General features: G+C 44.8%; 1 protein-coding gene across 1 annotated transcript in view; it reads left to right on the plus strand.

Annotated features, from left to right (window-relative positions):
* Nucleotides 1-20,250, plus strand: part of ZZEF1 (zinc finger ZZ-type and EF-hand domain containing 1) — a 337,771-nt gene that overhangs the window by 254,857 nt on the left and 62,664 nt on the right. Inside the window, exons 34-41 of the mRNA XM_075336372.1 lie at nt 5,085-5,223; nt 5,350-5,515; nt 6,914-7,176; nt 9,344-9,498; nt 10,287-10,422; nt 10,509-10,639; nt 10,802-11,079; nt 14,080-14,254. Coding sequence (XP_075192487.1) covers nt 5,085-5,223; nt 5,350-5,515; nt 6,914-7,176; nt 9,344-9,498; nt 10,287-10,422; nt 10,509-10,639; nt 10,802-11,079; nt 14,080-14,254 — 1,443 coding nt within the window. The remainder of the gene's footprint in view (nt 1-5,084; nt 5,224-5,349; nt 5,516-6,913; nt 7,177-9,343; nt 9,499-10,286; nt 10,423-10,508; nt 10,640-10,801; nt 11,080-14,079; nt 14,255-20,250) is intronic.

Consider the following 20,250-nt stretch of genomic DNA (forward strand, 5'->3'; position numbering starts at 1 on the left):
TCTCACAGGCCGTGGCAGCCTTGCGGGCCAACGGAGTAATTGTACCAGTTCCCGCCCGGGAACGGTTCAGAGGTTTTTACTCAAACCTCTTCCTAGTTCCCAAAAAGGACGGTACCTTCCGGCCCATCCTGGATCTCAAGCTTCTCAACAAGCATGTTCGGGTGCGGCACTTTCGCATGGAGTCTCTGCGATCAGTCATTGCCTCAATGACTCAAGGGGATTTCCTGGCGTCCATCGACATCAGAGATGCCTATCTACATGTGCCAATTGCAGTTTCACACCAGCGTTGGCTACGCTTTGCAATAGGAGAAGATAATTTCCAATTCGTGGCTCTCCCCTTCAGGTTAGCCACGGCCCCTCGGGTATTCACCAAGGTCATGGCAGCAGTGATTGCGGTTCTGCACCTCCAGGGGTTGTCAGTGCTCCCTTACCTGGACGACCTTCTAGTCAAGGCTCCGTCCTGCGGTGACTGTCAGCGGAGTGTTTCGCTCACTCTCGCCACTCTAGCCCAATTCGGGTGGCTTGTCAATCTTCCCAAATCCACTCTGACTCCGACCCAGAGTCTCACGTACCTAGGCATGCAGTTCGAGACTTTGCCGGCACTTGTGAAGTTGCCCTTAAACAAACAGCTGTCACTCCAGTTGGCGGTGCGCTCTCTGCTGAGGCCCCGCCGTTATACCCTCAGGCGTCTGATGCAGGTGCTGGGTCTAATGGTGGCGTCCATGGAGGCTGTTCCCTTTGCCCAGTTCCATCTGCGCCCCCTGCAGCTGGACATTCTCCGCTGTTGGGACAAGCGGCCTTCCTCCTTACACAAGTTAGTGGCTCTGTCGCCACGGACCAGGAGCTCTCTTCAGTGGTGACTTCGGCCCCTCTCCCTGTCCCAAGGGCGCTCCTTCCTGGCCCCGTCCTGGGTGATTCTCACCACGGATGCCAGTCTATCCGGCTGAGGAGCGGTATGTCTCCACCACAGAGCACAGGGCACTTGGACTCCGTCCGAGTCAGCCCTTTCAATCAATGTGCTGGAAACCAGAGCCGTGCTTTTAGCTCTCCTAACATTTCACCACCTGCTGGCGGGCAGGCACATTCGAGTCCAGTCAGCAACGCGACAGCGGTTGCCTACATCAACCATCAAGGCGGGACATGCAGCCGCCTGGCGATGATGGAGGTACAACGCATTCTTCAATGGGCGGAAGACTCCAGGTCCACCATATCCGCAGTCCACATCCCAGGCGTGGACAACTGGGAGGCAGATTCTCAGCCGTCAAAGCGTGGACGGTGGCGAGTGGTCCCTGCACCCGGCAGTATTTCAGTCGATCTGCCGCAAATGGGGCACTCCGGACGTGGACCTAATGGCATCCTGTCACAACAACAAAGTTCCTGTTTACGTGGCTCGCTCCCACGATCCTCAGGCCTTCGCCGCAGACGCTCTGGTTCAGGACTGGTCCCAGTTTCGTCTGTCCTACGTGTTTCCCCCTCTAGCTCTCTTGCCCAGAGTCCTGCGCAAGATCAGAATGGAGGGTCGTCGAGTCATCCTCATCGCGCCGGACTGGCCCAGGCGAGGTTGGTATCCGGACTTGCTCCAACTGTCCGTAGAGATGCTGTGGCATCTCCCGGACCGTCCAGACCTACTCTCGCAAGGTCCGTTTTTCCGCCCGAATTCTGCGGCCCTCAAATTGACGGCGTGGCTCTTGACTCCTGGATTTTGACGGCTTCTGGTATCCCCCCTGAAGTCATCTCCACTATGACTCGGGCCCGCAAGTCTTCCTCTGCTAAGATCTATCACAGGACTTGGAAAATTTTCCTGTCCTGGTGTCGCTCTACCGGCCATCCTCCTTGGCCATTCTCCTTGCCGACTCTTTTGTCTTTTCTACAGTCCGGTCTGCAGCTAGGATTGTCCCTCAACTCTCTCAAGGGACAAGTTTCGGCTCTGTTAGTTCTGTTCCAGCGGCGTCTCGCTCGGCTGGCTCAGGTCCGCACCTTCATGCAGGGCGCGTCTCACATCATTCCGCCTTACCGGCGGCCCTTGGACCCCTGGGACCTTAACTTGGTTCTCACGGCCTTGCAGAAACTCCCCTTTGAGCCTCTTAGGGAGGTTTCTTTGTATCGTCTTTCACAGAAAGTGGCCTTTCTGGTTGCCATAACTTCTCTCAGGAGAGTCTCTGATTTGGCTGCGCTCTCCTCGGAGTCACCTTTTTTAGTCTTTCATCAAGACAAGGTGGTTCTCCGTCAGACTCCGGACTTTCTTCCTAAGGTGGTCTCTTCCTTCCACCTTAACCAGGACATTATCTTACCTTCCTTCTGTCCGGCCCCTGTTCATCGCTTTGAAAAAGCTCTACATACTCTGGATCTGGTGCGTGCACTCCGGATCTATGTGTCTCGCACCGCTGCGCCTCTTTTTGTGCTAACTACAGGTCGGCGCAAGGGCCTCCCTGCTTCTAAGCCGACCTTAGCCCGTTGGATTAGGTCGACCATTTCGGACGCCTACCAGAGTACACAGGCGCCTCCCCCGCCGGGGATCAAAGCACACTTGACCAGAGCTGTCGGTGCCTCTTGGGCTTTTAGGCACCAGGCTACGGCTCAACAAGTCTGTCAGGCTGCCACTTGGGCTAGCCTGCATACCTTCTCGAAGCACTACCAAGTGCATGCTCATGCTTCGGCAGATGCGAGCTTGGGCAGACGCATCCTTCAGGCGGCGGTCGCCCATTTGTGAAGTTAGGTTCTGCCTACTTCTTAGTTTTTCTGTTTATTTCCCACCCAGGGACTGCTTTGGAACGTCCCATGGTCTGGGTCTCCCAAAGGAACGATAAAGAAAAAGAGAATTTTGTTTACTTACCGTAAATTCTTTTTCTTATAGTTCCGTCTTGGGAGACCCAGCACCCTCCCTGTTGCCTGTTGGCAATTTCCTTGTTCCGCGTGTTTTCACCGGCTGTTGTCGTGCACAGAGTCTCCGGTTGTTCCGACGCTTGCTCTGTTCTACTTGTGGGTGGCTATTCTCCTTCAGCTTTTGCACTAAACTGGCTGGGACTGGCTCACCAGGGGGTGTATAAGCTCAGAGGGAGGAGCTACACTTTTAGGTGTAGTACTTTGTGTGTCCTCCGGAGGCAGAAGCTAAACACCCAAGGTCTGGGTCTCCCAAGACTGAACTATAAGAAAAAGAATTTACGGTAAGTAAACAAAATTCTCTTTTTTTTTTTGCAAACTCTATGCGGGCTTTCATATGTCTTGCACTGAGGAGAGGCTTCCGTCGGGCCACTCTGCCATAAAGGCCCGACTGGTGGAGGACTGCAGTGATAGTTGACTTTGTGGACCTTTCTCCCATCTCTCTACTGCGTTTCTGGAGCTCAGCCACAGTGATCTTGGGGTTCTTCTTTACCTCTCTCACGAAGGCTCTTCTCTCACGAAGGCTCAGTTTGGCTGGACGGCCAGATCTAGGAAGAGTTCTAGTGGTTCAAAACTTCTTTCATTTAAGGATTATAGAGGCCACTGTTAGGAACCTTGAGTACTGCAGAAATTCTTTTGTAACCTTTGGTCAGATCTGTGCCTTGCCACAATTCTGTCTCTGAGCTCCTTGGGCAGTTCCTTTGACCTCATGATACTTTCTGTACCCACTGTAGGTGTTATTATTTTAATGGGGGAAGCATAGGGATTGAGAATGGATTGTCAGAGTGGTGGACAACTCCTTTATGTTTGATGAACTTTATCAAATAAACCCAACGATTTCTATAGTGTCAACCATTCGATGTATATCTGGGTCTTCCAGTTTACCCCAACAGATGTTGAAGATGAAGATTAATCAGTTGAACTTTAAATACCACATGCTTTACTTTTTTTAAGGGAAATTAAACTGGTTATAGGTGTTTGGCAGCAGCTTTCTTCCCTCTGCTCCTTAAAAACACAAACAAAAATCACCAGCAAATACAGTATTGATAATGCCAACATACTGATCATTAAATCGGATGTCCATGCTTCAACTTAAAATCTGCTATAACTCTGTAACCACAGACCCCTGAATCCTCTCGCCCCATGGATCACGCCCTGTCAGAATTCTCTGGTGCTTGCAGCAGGCCAGTCATATGATCTAAAAATAAGCAATTTGCATACATGCAGTCACATTCTGACTAGATGTGCATGGTGTCTCTCAATACAATCTATATAGTATGATGCCCCCCATAAACCTGCATACAGTATAATGGTCCTTCCTTGGCCCTTCATAGTATGATGGTACTCCACCCCTCAAAAAAAAAAAAAAAAAAAAATAATTTTTACTCACCTAATCCATGCTCCTGGTCTTCCGCACCCTTCATCTCATTTTCTGTCCTCTGTCTCAGTGGAAGAGGGTGGCTTGATGCAGTGATGTCATCATTCCACCCTATAACCAATTAGTCATAAAGCCAACATAATAAAGAATTTTAATTATTGAACATACACAATGACAGTACAAAAGTGATGCACCTCCAGGATTCCGACGCGCGTTTCGTGTGGGCTTCTTCGGGGAGGCCACCCTGCATCAGTTTGATCTGTATCTTGGTGCTTTTCTCACTTGGTGCTTTTCTTCTTTACTCCTCACCAGCACTAGGTCTTTTATTGTAAATGTTGTACTGTCATTGTGTATTTTCAATAAATAAATCTAGTTCTTTATTATGGTGAATTTATGACTATATTTGGTTATCGGTTTGATTGTACCTTGAGTCACTACCAAATATCTCTGCACTATAATCCTTCTGTAGAAAGCTGGGTTTTCTGATCTACTTTGTGGGTCACGATATCTTTTCCCCTTGCCCTTTATTCAGATGTTGCTGACGTCATCACTCCGTCTAATGTCCACTGCTTAACACCAGCCTCCAGCAGGCTGCAGTCTGGAAGTATCCTGTGGCCTGCTAGAGTAGGTGACGGAGCACGGAGCCTGTGGCTCTTTGCTCCATCATAACTGTTAATAGTATCGTCTTCCTTTGCATGAAGATACTATTAACAGTGTAACAGACAATGTGACCCATGGCCAGACCAGCTAATTTGGCATTTATCCAATGGCCAGTCCACCCCTGCATATGGTTTATATGATCTGAGCTTACTTTTGTTGTTTATAGATGCACCTGTTTATCGCAAGATACTGTGACCTGTTGAATGTTGAGATATCCTGTGATGGATGTGATAAAATTGCACCATGGCACCGATACCGATGTTTGCAGTGTAATGACATGGATTTATGCAAAACATGCTACCTTGGTAAGGTTTTGACGGCTTTCTAGTTACTTTGTGGTTTTTGGAACACTGTAGTATAATAAACCTGCTATGATCACTATTTTTGGTGTGTTTTTGAAGATTTAATATTGAAATATTAACTTATTACAGGTGGTGTAAAGCCTGAGGGACATGAGGATCATCATGAAATGGTTAATATGGAATATGCATGTGATCATTGCCAAGGACTTATTATCGGTCACAGAATCAACTGTGATATATGCGATGACTTTGATCTTTGCTACGGATGCTATGCTGCAATGAGATACTCCGAAGGGTACTGTGTTTTTATACTACTGTTACCATAAGGGGCTTTAAAAGTTATTCATCATATAAGGAGAAGTTAGATGCTGTTTTAATTCCTAGAATAAGTTTCAGTACCAATTTTTTTTCTGCTTTAAGACCATGTAGATTTAGTCTGGTCTCATCAAAGGGTTATTGTTTCATTGCGCACAGTTAGGTGAATAGCAGACAATGAAAGGGCAAGGGTTAAAAGCTGCTCTGCCGTTATAGAAGATGAACGCAGGATCCTGGGAAAATGATTTCTTCAGCGCGTTTTGGAGTAGATACTCCGTCTTCAGGACGATTACATCACAGAAAATGTGATTGTCCTGAAGGAGTATTCACTTCGAAACGCATTGAATAAATCACTCTCCCAGGATCCTGGGTTCATCTTCTATAATGGCAGTGCGGCTTTAACCCTTCTCCCTCCATTGTCTGCTTTTCCACATTGTTGGGGCTGCTATAGCAGTCATTTGTGTTATTCTGGTTGTTGTGTCTCACACATCCTATACAGGTGAGCCTCTCCACAGATAAGCTTGTTTCTTTAATATTTAAGTAGCAGAATAGGACATATGCATAATACCTGCCGTCAGGTATGTGTAGACGCCATTTCATCAGCATTATTCCACTCCTGATCTTAAAATGATTGGCACTTGTCAGATCCCATAAAGGTCCAAAAAACTGACCCGCACATCCAACAAATGTGAACAGGTGCTACCCGAAAAAACATAGTAACTATAAAATGCATACAGCTGCACACTGAAAAGCCAAAATTGTACACGGGAAAATATGGCACTGCATTACTGCAAAAGAGAGATATTTAGGTTATGTATTGGCCAATGCATGTAAGCCCAGTAACCAACGGCAAGGTAATCTCTGTAATCCGGGAACCTAACTTAAATGCCACTATCTAGGTTAAAAACATCGTTGGTTTCCGGACTTACGTACATGCATTGGCCAATACATAAACGAAATATCTCTGTTGCAGTAATGCAGTGCCATATTTTCCCTTGTACATTTTTGGCTTTTCAGTGTGGAGCTGTATGCATTTTATAGATCCCATAAAGGGACTGCTGTTTGGCAGTTCTTGCTTTTCTCCATATGTATTGGTTGACCGGGTGAGAGGCCTTAGAGGTCAAAGGTGGTATTATTTTTCTTGTTTAGACAGTCTTGCTAACATAGTTTCTCAAGGAAGAAGAAAGCTTACTTATAGGATAGATGTTCTGCTGACACCATCAAAGAAAGCTTGGCAATAAAAAAAAACGGAGCCTAAGTGACAACGTTTTAACTGAAGAACCTGTTATCTGTGACAGTAAAACCTCTTAATTCTGTATTTGTAAAAGATTTATCAAAGATTCTAGCCATAACTATGTTTCTTTGTTTTGGTCTTTAGCCATTTGCCCAGCCACAGTATCACCATCTATCCAACAGTCACCAATAAAATCAGTGACCGGCAGCGGCTAATCCAGCCTTACATACACAACTACTCATGGCTACTCTTCACTGCACTAGCCCTCTACTCGTCAGACCTGGCTAGTAACGATGGGAAGGAAGGCGACAAGCTTAAGCCCTCTGTCATTTCCAGCGCTCAGATATTGCAGGCAAATTGCACGGATTTAGTTGCAAGTTGCCTTATGAAAGCACAGAAAGGAAAGGGTGAGCTTTTTCTGTTATGATATAATATTTATTGATTGATATAACGCTATTAATTCCACAGTGCTTTACATACATTGGCATCACTGTCTCCATTGGGGCTCACAATCTAGAGTCCCTATCTGTAGGTCTTTGGAGTGTGGGAGAAAACCGGAGAACCCGGAGGAAACCCACTCAAACATGAGGGAACATACAAACTCCTTGTAGATGTTGTCCTTGGTGAACCAGGACCCCAGCTCTGCAAGCCTGTAGTGCCAACCACTGAGCCACTGTCAGTGATATCTTATAGCCACATCTCTCTATTTAACCTGTGTGAATGTGCTAACGTATTACCATTAAGATAGGGCATCTCTTTCCTATTGAACACTGAAAATAGCCCTATTGTAACTGAATGTCTTGAAAATCATTAGTACTCTTAATATTAAAAAAAAATAAATTTAAGTCCAAGTACCAGAGTGTTACCAGAGACATTTCACTGGGGGAAATGCTAACCAATCATAAGCAGGCAGCAATACATTGGGGGAAAAAGAACACCCCCCTACAATAGCTTAGAACAGGCACAGTTGTCACAAAGCTTGAAGGATGCAATTGCCTAACATGATATGGGGATGCTCACACAGTGCCCTGCCTCATAGCCTATTGAAAAAATAATAATGCAGAAAGACAAATGTCTTTATTCAGACAAATAAGGATGCCCATACACCTTCGTCTGACCGCAGTCTCTCCGAACTCCCACCATATTCATGAATTCTTTGTTCAGCTGAGTGTTTTTGTGCTGTATGGGATGTGGCGAGTAAGTCACTGCCAGAGTCATCTGGCAGCTGCTTATCTTGTCTGTAAATTAAGGGTATGTGCCCATGATCGGGACTCAGTGAGTCCTGACCTGCGGGGCTGTGAGTCTCCTCCACAGGAGTCCGCATCTGCTTGTACCCATGATCAGGGATCAGTGCGCTGCGGTCTCTCGCTTGTGTTCTCCCTACGGAGGACGCATGCAAATCCGCAGCAAACAATTGACGTGCTGCGATCTGGAAAGCCTCTCCACAGGTCAGTGTTTGCTGCGGAAAAAACAAGCACAGTGGGCACGGGATTTCTAGAAATCCATCCACTATGTTTGTACTGTACAACACAGTAGCGAAAATACGCTACATCCAAAATGCTGCAAACACTGATCGTGGACACGCGCCCGAAGAGTCAGGAGATTGAATTCACATCTTCAGTATTTGTCCCTCATCTTCATCTGCTAAGAACGAGTCAGGAGTCCCTTAAAATGCATCATGTGGGCAGCCAATAATTTAAAGGGAATCTCGCCAGGATTCTGACACCTACTCTGAGAACAGCATATTGAAGAAACGACGATCTTGAATCCAGTGATGATCTCTAAAGCTCTAGTAAACCTGCAGCCATGTAGTCTTCCATATTCATGAGCTCTGTATAACCCACTGATTGGCAGATTTACAGTCTGCACAGAAAGCTACCAATCAGAGGTGTGGGTGGAGTTATACAGAGCTCAGCCTTCGGAGAAATGGTAGAACTGCAGCAGATAAAACTGCCAGCAGACCAGTAAGGGAAACGTTGCTGAAATTAAGGTCTCTCCCCCTACATCATGTACCTCTTAGATTGGGTTGTAATGGCCTGATGACTTATTCCCTTTAAAGTGTATGAAGGCCTTAAGTGTTGAGAATGATATTTTATTGTATACCATTAAGTTTTCAATCCCTTAGTGAGTTAGTGAATCCATAACCTGTGGATTCACGGAAATACTCTACTAGTGTTTTAATGAAATATACATTAAAGGGGAGTTCCACTTCTGAACATTTTTTTCTTAACTGCTTCAGTGCCCCACATAACATAAAGCATAGCCATATACTTACATTCCGGACCAGCAGTGCTCCTGCAATGTCACTGCTGTGATTGCCTGCAGTCTTGTGATAGGCTGCAATGATCATATTACATAATATCAGCGGCAACTGATCAGCTACAGCCGTCATACTTCTGTCCAACAGAACCATAAAAGCAAGATGGTATTAAAAACGGATATTCACTATGGATAAACCTTGGAGCACGGGTAACTGAAAAGTCATTATTAAGTGGATCTGCTTCAGTGCTTTTTTTACTTCTTCTTATAAATGATATGTTTAATCTGTGATTGCATATTTTTGTGTTTCTGTAGGAGTCAAAATATCTTCATTACTGTCTATGTGGACGAGTACTGAACATGAGCTGACTACTGTTGAGTCTTCCAGTGGTGAGGCTACTGAGGTCAATAAAGGGAAGAATACTGCCCAGACTCAGGACACCACAGTAAAACATCCTGTGCCAAAAAAGGTATTTCTTGTAATATGTCAGTTATTTCTACACTAAGGCTATGTACCCACGGCACACAAACCTGCATGTTTTGGCAGGAAAAAACGCAGCAGAAAAAAAAGCAAGTATTATATTGCGTTTCTAAGAGTTTTTTTTTCCCCTGCGTTTTTAGGTTATGGCGATCGTGGGGGTTCATGCACTATACTCTCACGATCGCTGCTAGGTCTCTGGCTGATGTTATAGCTGAAATCTGGCTCACTGCTGGGAGCAGTGCCCGCGCCACTGACGGCAGTTTAACCCCCTAAATGCTACAATCAGTCGTGATCACAGCATTCAGGAGGCAGGGAATGGAATCGCTTACCTAACTCTGACGATCGGATCCCTATAATGCGATTACAGGGACCTGATCGCTGCCATAGCAACCCTGGATGATCACCATGACGACCCCAGGCTACTGAGCTACAGATCGCTTCACAGAGCATGCCGGATGCATGTTGAGTGAGACGAAGTGTCAGTGCTGCGAGTGCCGCGCTAACAGATCTAATCCACTGAAGTGGACTTAATCAGACGCAGGAAAAAAAGTATAAAGAATTGACATGCTGCAGATTTTTTTTTTCTGCACCGCAATCTGTAAGAAAAAATCTGCAACATGCACAGCTAGTCAGGATTCTCACAGACTTTGCTGGGATGCGGTTTTCCTTGCAGTATTAATTAAATCTGCAACAAAAAACGTATGAAAAAATGCAGCATTAGCATAGAGCCTAAAAGTAAAATTAGTAATCGGTCTTTTCTGTTTTTCCTTTCTGTAGAGCAAAGGGGATATAGACACAAATATACCTGTCCTCAACAAGGCGCGCACTCTTGGGGGACATCAAGAAAAGGACCTGACCTCAAAAGAGTCCAGTAATGATGGTGACGCAGAACACACTAAAGAACCATATCTTTGTAAGTTACTTTATTAGAGTTATTTCCTACCTTTCTGCATAGGTAAGATTAATACTTTAATTTCACTATCATTTCCCCTTCTGTAGTTCCGGGAGACTTATCCAAGGCGAATATCATTGATAAGGCTGTAATCCTCAGCCCTGATCAGGTCTTTGCTGAGTGTTCTCAGGAACGTATTTTGGGGCTGATCGCTGCCATGTTGCCTCCCTTGAAATCGGTAAGACTTTTGTAAGACTTTTTTTTTTTAATATTGTAGAAGATTAGGTAAACTATCAGAATATTTCTTACAATGGAACTGCCAAAGCATCTTTTATTACAGATATTGTTTCTGATCCCTTTATGTACTATTCTTACTGGGGATTTTCCTTTTCTCTTCTAGGATACAGCGGGCTCAATAGTGAACCTTCAACAAGTGTTGCCACTGATGTTTCAAGTTGTTGTATCCAATGCTGGCCATTTAAATGAGTCCTACCATCTAACCTTGGGCCTCCTGGGACAGTTAATGCTCAGGCTGGACCCTTGTGACGTGGATAAGGCAGTGAAGAAGGTTCTGCTTTTGAAGCACAGTGCTCACAATGCAGATGATGGGAGTTCTGTGCCAGATGGGTGGCTAACGACTCAGCTGCTTTTCAGTCTGGGTGCTATATGCTTGGACAGGTTTGTGTTTAAAACATTTCTAAATAAACAATAGTAGAAATGTTTAAAAATGTTTCCTTTTTGGGTTTCTCCTGTGCATGGGCAAACTTTAACTCCTGCTGTTTACTAGGAGCTCTATGGCTATGTTCACACACCGTGAAACTATGGCTAATTAACTGCAATGGAAATTACACGTTTGTTTTTTTTTAACACACATTTGCCAGAATTGCCATAAGTTTTTTAAACAATGCACCACCGTTCAGAAATGACAAAGAAAACTAATGCACTGTGTAAATGTGATTTATAACCGCTCATTCATTTTGCAGATACTGTAAAGTGGTGCGTATTTTCCACACCAAAAAAAAAAACACCCTGAAAAATTATCAGTCTGAACAACGCCTTTGAGGCACTTTGTAACATCATTGTAATAGCTTTCAAAGAGTTGCCCCCCACTACTTGGACAATCCCTTCTAATTCCCCATGTTAACCCCATGAAATTAAAAAAGCTCATACTCGTGCCTGTGCCATTCCAGCAGTGTTGGCGCTCGTGTTCCCGAAGCTCATGTTCCGACAACCAATGCTCTCACTTCTTGTTGATTTTGATCATTTGTCCAAAGGCAGAGAGAGAGAAGTCGGCACTCATTGGATGCTGGGCTCGCACACAACCTCACATGAGCTTTGGGAACACGAGCATCAACACCTCTGGAATGGCGTTGGCGCCGGGGGAAGAGTATAAGCTTTTTTTATTTTAAAGGGAACCTGTTACCTAAAATGTGCGTTCTGACCTATCAGCAGACGCATGTGTGCCCAATTACACCTTCCTACCCATCCCTGTGTTATAAAATTGTATAATATGAAAGTAATAAAAAACGTTTTATTACCTTCATATTTCTTATGTAAATAGCAGGGAATATGGTCACAGGGGCGGCGCCTTGCCCTGCATACTTTCCTTTGTATCACGCCCCTGTGGGCGTGATACCATGGAGTCACATGAGCAACATCACCGTCGCTCATTCTATCCTGCGTGCATTGTGGCAGGCTTCGTTTACGGGTGTTCACGCGCCGACTTTAGTCTGAAACTCACAAGGAGAACCCGGAAGAGACGCCTGCAGCAATAGTAAGTGTAAACGCGCGCAGGATAGAATGAGTGACGGTGACGTTGCTCATGTGACTCCATGGTATCACGCCCACAGGGGCGTGATACCACGGAAAGTATGCAGGGCAAGGCGCCACACCTGTGACCATATTCCCTGTTATTTACATAAGAAATATGAAGGTAATAAAACGTTTTTTTATTACTTTCATATTATACAATTTTATAACACAGGGATGGGTAGGGAGGTGTAATTAGGGCACACATGCGTCTGCTGATAGGTCAGAACGCATATTTTAGGTGACAGGTTTCCTTTAATGGGGCCAAACATGGGGAATGAGAAAGGATTGTCCAAGTAGTGGACAACCCCTTTAATGTTCTATGTGGGCATTAATTAAATACCCTTTCATTTAAAAGGATCTGTTACCTGAATCACACTGCCCAAACTGTGGGCAGTATAAATCCGAGTGTGGCTGCAGGATTGCAGCCAGTTGTATTGTTTTGTGAAACAGCGTAGTGTTTAAAGATCTTACCAGTGACAATACCTGGAGGCGAGCCCAATCCAACTGCCCCAGCACCACTCTAGTTCACTCACAGCTCTCTTGTTATCAGAAAGACCTGTCATTCACTTGCAGTGGCACTTGGAGAACCTTTACGGTCAAGTTACCACGATGTGTTTTAGTGAGTTTTTTGAAACTCATGAATCGCTACACAAAAAAAAAACAAGCCAGTGTCTTACAGTTCCAGCAAAGTGGATGTCATGCCCACTGTGCTTTTTTTGTGTACTTTTATTTATTTTCTTTCTACCTAATGTAAAGGGTCCTGCACAGTCCATTTTTGAAATTCACAGCATGTCTTCTCTTGCAGATACGTGCGGATTTTCTTTATAGAATTGAAATCCTCAGGTTAAAAAAAAGTGTGTAGTACTCACAGACATTTATCAATAAAGTAGCAAAAAAGAAAGCAGCTCAATTTAAAACATGAAATACCAAAAAGAGACAAAAAAAAGTGCTAAAAAAATGCAATGAAAAAAATGCAAGGAACCTAATAGATACAGAAATTATGCTGTAAATCGGCAACATGAAAAATTCACCAAATAGTCATCATAGGGACTGCAGAGTTTCCGAGAAAAATATACCTGGCTGCAGCCATGGAGCCAGGCTTTTATACATGCTGCGTGGAGTGAAAAGAAAAGGATGATCCGGCACAAAATCTCCTTTGGTAAAAACATCCAAAATTTATTGAAACATCATTAAAAATAGCGTGAAGACCAAGTATCCACTCAGATGGAAAGCATGGAGGTCATGATAACTTTATGCGTTTCGGACAGTTATAAAAGCAAAAAAAGTCCTTAATCATAAAACTACATAATTAAACTTATGATTAAGGACTTTTTTTGCTTTTATAACTGTCCGAAACGCATAACGTTATCATGACCTCCATGCTTTCCATCTGAGTGGATACTTGGTCTTCACGCTATTTTTAATGATGTTTCAATAAATTTTGGATGTTTTTACCAAAGGAGATTTTGTGCCGGATCATCCTTTTCTTTTCACTCCACGTTGCCTGTCACCGGTTGGGATAAACCGAAGGATCCTAGGCACCCGCTAGGCTGAACAGTCTGGGCAGCAGGTGAGCTGAAGTTTTCTTCCTATTTACCTCTCCATTTGAATTTTATACATGCTGCCCACAGTTTGGGCACAAAATACGGTAAATCAGGTGGCAGGATTCCGTTACATGGGTGCTGTGTAATACAATGCCTCTCCAGGTGCCGCCTTATGCAGCTTTCAGCCAGGATATCAGATGATCAACATGAGTTAGAAAACATCAGATGATTGCAGCACAAATCCTTCTATAATTGCCTGTGTACAAAATAGTGTGCACGATTATTAATTAAGATACATTGTGTTTTTTCTTATCTTTTTCAGCAAAGTTGGTCTCGATTGGGCATGCACCATGTCTGATATCCTGAGAGAGTTAAACAACTCTCCAAAATGGCACAAAGTGATGACCGCTTTCACTGATCACTGTATGCAAGAGCTGCCACATCAGCTAAAAAATACTAATATCTTTACGTTATTAGTCTTGGTTGGTTTCCCAGAGGTAAGACGTCACTAGAAGTGTTACCCTTATAGTTATGTAGGATTTTACTTTGTCCTGAACACTATCTAGTAACTGACAGAATTATTAGTAACGTTATTTAATGTCGGCCTAAATTATTGATTCCAGTTTATTTATTTTTTTAATTTAAATGTTTCATGGATCTAGTGAGAAGTTGTCGTCTTCTGAAAGACCAGAAATGAATTAGTGTATTTAAGTGTGCAATAATTGTCATTGTTATTGTATCAATGTATTTTAAAATATGAAGGTCAATGAGCTGGGCACTTTTCTTAAAGACCTGTTACAAGGTCAAAAGTGGCCATTTTTTTGCTCCTATTTTGTTCTCGCTACTCCCGAGTAATTATACAGCAGGTGAAATAAGGGTTGAACACATAGTTACATAGGTACTAAGGTTGAAAAAAAAACCTAGGTCCATCTAGTTCAACCTTCCTCCACCAGTTCTACATTTGGTCACGAAGTCATTTATAACCAACAATGTTTTGTGTACTGAGGAAATCATGCAGCCCTTTTTTAAAAGCTGTTATAGTATCTGCCATTACTACCTCTTGTGTTAGGGCATTCCACAGTCTGACTGCTCTAACGGTAAAGAACCCTTTCCTATTTAGCTGTCGGAATCGCTTTTCTTCCACTCGCAGTGAGTGTCCCCTTGTCCTTAGTATTGTCTTTGGAAGAAATAAGTCATGTGTCAGTCCTTTATATTGACCACACATGTATTTATACATATAAATGAGATCTCCTCTGAGACGTCTTTTTTCTAAGCTAAACATATCTAACTTTTTCAACCTGTCATCATATGGGAGGCCTTCCATTCCTTGTAGTAGTCTAGTTGCCTGCCTTTGAACTGACTCTAACTTCTGAATGTCCTTTTTAAAATGTGGAGCCCAAAACTGGATCCCATATTCCAGATGTGGCCTTACAAGTGATTTATAGAGGGGTAACAATACGTTGGGATCATGGGATCTAATCTCTCTTTTTATACACCCTAGAATCTTGTTTGCTTTTGCAGCTGCTGCTTGACATTGAGTGCTGCTTATTTGTAATGAGAATACCCAAGTCCTTCTCCTGTTCTTTAGTCCCAAGTTTACTTCCATTTAATGTATACGCAGTTATAGGATTACTACGTCCTAGGTGCATTACTTTACATTTTTCAACATTAAATCTCATTTGCCAAGTATCTGCCCATTCTGACATCTTATCCAGATCTTTTTGTAATATTGTACTATCAAGGTCAGTTTTTAATATCCTACATAGTTTGGTGTCATCAGCAAAGACTGACACTTTACTATCAATCCCATCCACAAGGTCATTAATAAAGAGATTAAAAAGAATCGGTCCTAGCACAGATCCCTGCGGCACCCCACTGCTGACTATAGCCCATTTAGAGAATGTACCATTTATGACTACTCTTTGTTTCCTATCTTTTAGCCAATTCCTTACCCAGTTGCATATAGTTTCCCCTAGTCCTTTCTTCTGGAGCTTTAGTATAAGGCTATTATGTGGTACAGTATCAAATGCCTTTGCAAAGTCCAAATATATCACATCAGCTGCATTACCAATATCCAGGTTTGCACTTACCCCCTCATAGAACCCCAACAGGTTGGTTAGACACGACTTATCTTTCATGAATCCATGCTGTCTGTCAGTTATTATATTATTTTCTGCAACATATTTTTGCATGTCATCCCTTAAAATGCCCTCAAAAACTTTGCATACTACTGATGTCAGGCTTACTGGACGGTAGTTGCCTGGATCTACCCTCTTACCTTTCTTAAATATCGGTACCACATCAGCAATCCTCCAATCCTGAGGCACCAACCCTGTACAAGAGAGTCTAAAAAGATGAGATACAGCGGTCTGTCAATTACGGAGCTCAGTTCTCCCAATATTCGTGGATGAATGCCATCTAGCCCTGGGGATTTGTCAATGTTTAATTTACTCAGACGTAGGCGTACTTCTTCTTGTGTTAAATTAATTATATGTGGTGGGGAACTTTGATTTTTCACTTGTTGAATGATCCCTGGTACAGTCAGTTCCTTGGTGAACACAGATGAGAAATTCCTATTTAATATCTCAGTCTTATGTTTGTCCTCTATAACTAACTTATTATATTTTAAGGGGCCAATACTATCCTTTGTTTTCCTTTTGGCATTAATGTATTTCTAAAAGATTTTGGGATTTATTTTAATGTCATTGGCGATTTTTGTTTCAGTAGCTAGTTTTGCTTTGATTTCTTTTTTGCATTTCCTATTGAAATCTTTATACTCCTGAAATGCTATTTCTGTATTCTCAGCCTTCAAGATTTTAAACGCCCTTTGTTTTTGTTTTATTATACTTTGTACAGTCTTATTTATCCATAGTGGTTTCTTTTTATTCCGGGACATTTTATTACCAGAGGGTATACGTTTTTTACAGGACTCTAGCAGTATATCCTTAAACTTTCCCCATTTATGTTCAGTATCCCCAGTTACCATGACTTTGTCCCAATCTATATTCTTATAAGGAGAAGGGTTTTTAGGTACCGCGCCAACGACCACTCATGCAGGAGATGAATTCAACGTAACTTTATTCCATACTCAGGTCTCAGGTTGTGCTGATTTTGATGTTGCTTGTGTCTGTATTGTCCTGAGGAAGGGAGCAGATGCTCCTGAAACGCGTAGACCTGAGTATGGAATAAAGTTACGTTGAATTCATCTCCTGCATGAGTGGTCGTTGGCGCGGTACCTAAAAACCCTTCTCCTTATAAGAATATAATTTATCCAAGGGGTGACTGCTGCCGCTGACCCAGTTTATATGCCTTTACAGTGGTTGTGACTTTCACAACTCCACTTGGTGAGTAGCCTCTGTGTATTACACCCTATTTGTTTGTAGGGTAAAACCCTATTGCGCTCTCTTTCCACAGTGTTTTCACGTTTGTCCCAATCTACACATTTAAGCTCTTCCATTAATTTGTTGAAATCAGCTTTCCTAAAATTCCTGGTTTTAGCATTTCCCCTTTGAAATATTCTATTGAATATTACGTTGAAGCTTACCATATTATGATCGCTGGTGCCAAAGTGCTCCCGAACCTGTAGATCTGAAATTGTATCCGGTCTATTTGACAGGACCAGATCTAGCAAATTATCTCCCCTCGTCGGTTCATCTACCATCTGAGAGAGGAAATGGTCTTGAATGGTAGATAAGAATTTACAGCTTTTAGCACAACCAGAAGATTCTATGTCCCACTGTATGTCTGGATAGTTGAAATCCCCCATAATAAGAACCCGATTATTATTATTAGCTGCCTTTTCAATTTGTTCCAGCATTTCACACTCTATTTCTTTATCGTTCCTATGGGAGACCCAGACATTGGGTGTATAGCTTCTGCCTCTGGAGGACACACAAAGTACTACACTCAAAAGTGTAGCTCCTCCCTCTGAGCTTATACACCCCCTGGAGAACTAGATCTAGCCAGTTTATCGCTTTGTGTTCAGGAGGTCATACATCCACACATGCATTCTCATCTGATTTTTCATTTTTGGAAAGAGTTTGAAGAAAAGCGGGTCCAAGCTGGACCCCCGGCATGTCCCTTCTCACCCCACTGTGTCGGCGGTGCTGTTAAGGTTGATTCCAAGGCTGGAGCCTTACATGCCGTGCTCCTTCACCATCCCTCCGGGGGCTCTGGCTTGAAGTGGGAGCCAGCACGGTTCTCCATGCTTGGCATGAGACCGGTCTCCATCCGCAGCCCTTCAGGATCCTGCTGGACCGGAGCACTCATCCCCCAGGGACATGGCCCTGCGTCTCAGCAAGCTAAGTACCTGAGACGTTGTTGTATGGGGGTCCCTTGTACTTTATTGTTGTGGGAGAGTGTGCTGAGTGATTTTTAGGACATTTCCAGCGGGTTCTCTGGCTGTCGCCTGAGAACCGCGCCGATGGTGCCTGCGCGCCGGCCGCACCGCTCAAATTTAGGCCCCGGCTTCGCCTGAGGCCTACTTTCGGTTTCACTGCCCTCTCATGTCATTCATGCAGAAAGACAGCGTGGCTCCGCCCAGCGGCCGTTCTACAAAGGGGAGAGACACTCCTCACTGAGTACTTGTCTCCTCCCCTGTGAGTCTCTTTGGCCCTCCAGATCCCGCTCTCAGAGAAGAGCCCCCACTCCAGCAGCATGTCTCACACAAGGAGCAAGGCTCCAAAGCTGTATTCAATATGCACTGCATGTAAGCTCCTACTGCCTGAACAGAGCACCAATCCCCATTGTGCTGCCTGCTTTAACCTGACGATGCCTCAGCCTGGAATCGTACCCCCAGGGGTCTCTCCGGCTGCTCCGGCTCCTGTGGCTGAACCCCCGGCTTGGGTAGAATCCTTATCTAGGTCTATCTCCCAGTCTTTTGCCGACTCCATGGGACAGCTGTCCAGGACTCTGCTAAGTATGCATCAGCCTCCTTCACAGGGTGCCTCTGCTGCTAGGGCTCTCTCAGCGGAGCTCACAGAGGATTCATCTTCTGGTCCCAGACCCCGTCCTCCCAAGAGGAGACGCAGGGCTCCCTCGCCTTCCTCGTCCCGCGGCTCTGATTCAGGAGCTGACTCGCGGGATGAGGAGGATGCCTTTACAGGGGGCTCGGAGGCTAACTCCATGTGCCCCATTGATCTGTCCGAAACCGACTCAGATGTCAGTGATTTGATTGCGTCCATTAATTCTGTACTGGATCTCAATCCGCCAGTATCAGAGGAGCAACCCTCTCTGGCAGAAAAGCACCAGTTTACCTCGCCTAAGAGGTCAAAGAGTGTGTTCTTTAACCATTCCAGTTTTCAGGCCGCTGTGACCAAGCCTAGGGCTTGTCCTGACAAACGCTTCCCAAAGCGCGGTTCTGATGACCGTTTTCCCTTTCCACCTGAGGTGGTCAAGGAGTGGGCTCATTCACCAAAGGTGGACCCCCCGGTGTCTAGACTCTCAGCCCGGACCGTTGTATCAGTGGCTGATGGCACCTCTCTTAAGGATTCCACTGACCGCCAGGTCGACCTTCTGGCCAAATCTGTATATGAGGCGGCAGGGTCCTCGTTCTCCCCAACCTTTGCAGCAGTGTGGGCTCTCAAAGCCATCTCTGCTTCTCTGGAGGAGATGCATTCCCTCACCAGGGAATCTATGCCCGAAATGGTTGCCTTAACTTCCCAAGCCTCAGCTTTTTCATCCTATGCCATGTCTGCAATGCTGGAAGCTTCTCACCGCACTGCAGTGGCTTCGGCTAATTCCCTCGCTATCCGCAGGATCCTGTGGCTTCGAGAGTGGAAGGCAGATGCTTCCTCAAAGAAGTTCCTTGCTGGACTCCCTTTTGCTGGGTCCAGGCTGTTCGGTGAACAGCTGGATGAAATTATTAAGGAGGCTACTGGCGGGAAGAGTACTTCCATACCACAAATCAAAACCAGGAAACCTGTCCAGGGTAGGAATCAGTCGAGGTTTCGTTCCTTTCGTTCCTCCAACTGGTCGTCCTCTAAGCCCTCGGCCTCGTCCAGTAACACTGCCAAGGACCAAAAATCCAGCTGGCGCACAAAAGCGCGTCCACAGAAGACTGCAGGAGCTGCTGCCACTAAGGCAGCCTCCTCTTGACTATCTGTCCGCGCCAGCAACGTCCTTAGTCGGTGGCAGGCTCTCCCACTTTGGCGACGTGTGGTTTCAACACGTCTCCGATCAGTGGGTGCGTGATATCATCTCCCACGGCTACAGGATAGAATTCTCTTCCAGCCCGCCAAACAGATTTTTTCTGTCAACTCCCCCCTGCTCCAAGGCCGCCGCCTTCTTTCAGGCCGTGGCATCCCTTCAGGCCAACGGAGTAATTGTACCGGTTCCCGCCCGGGAACGGTTCAGAGGTTTCTACTCAAATCTCTTCCTAGTCCCCAAAAAGGACGGTTCCTTCCGGCCCATCCTGGATCTCAAGCTTCTCAACAAGCATGTTCAGGTGCGGCATTTTCGCATGGAGTCCCTGCGGTCAGTCATTGCATCAATG

This window comes from Anomaloglossus baeobatrachus, chromosome 2, assembly GCF_048569485.1.
Source record: "Anomaloglossus baeobatrachus isolate aAnoBae1 chromosome 2, aAnoBae1.hap1, whole genome shotgun sequence".
Classification (NCBI taxonomy): Eukaryota; Metazoa; Chordata; class Amphibia; order Anura; family Aromobatidae; genus Anomaloglossus; species Anomaloglossus baeobatrachus.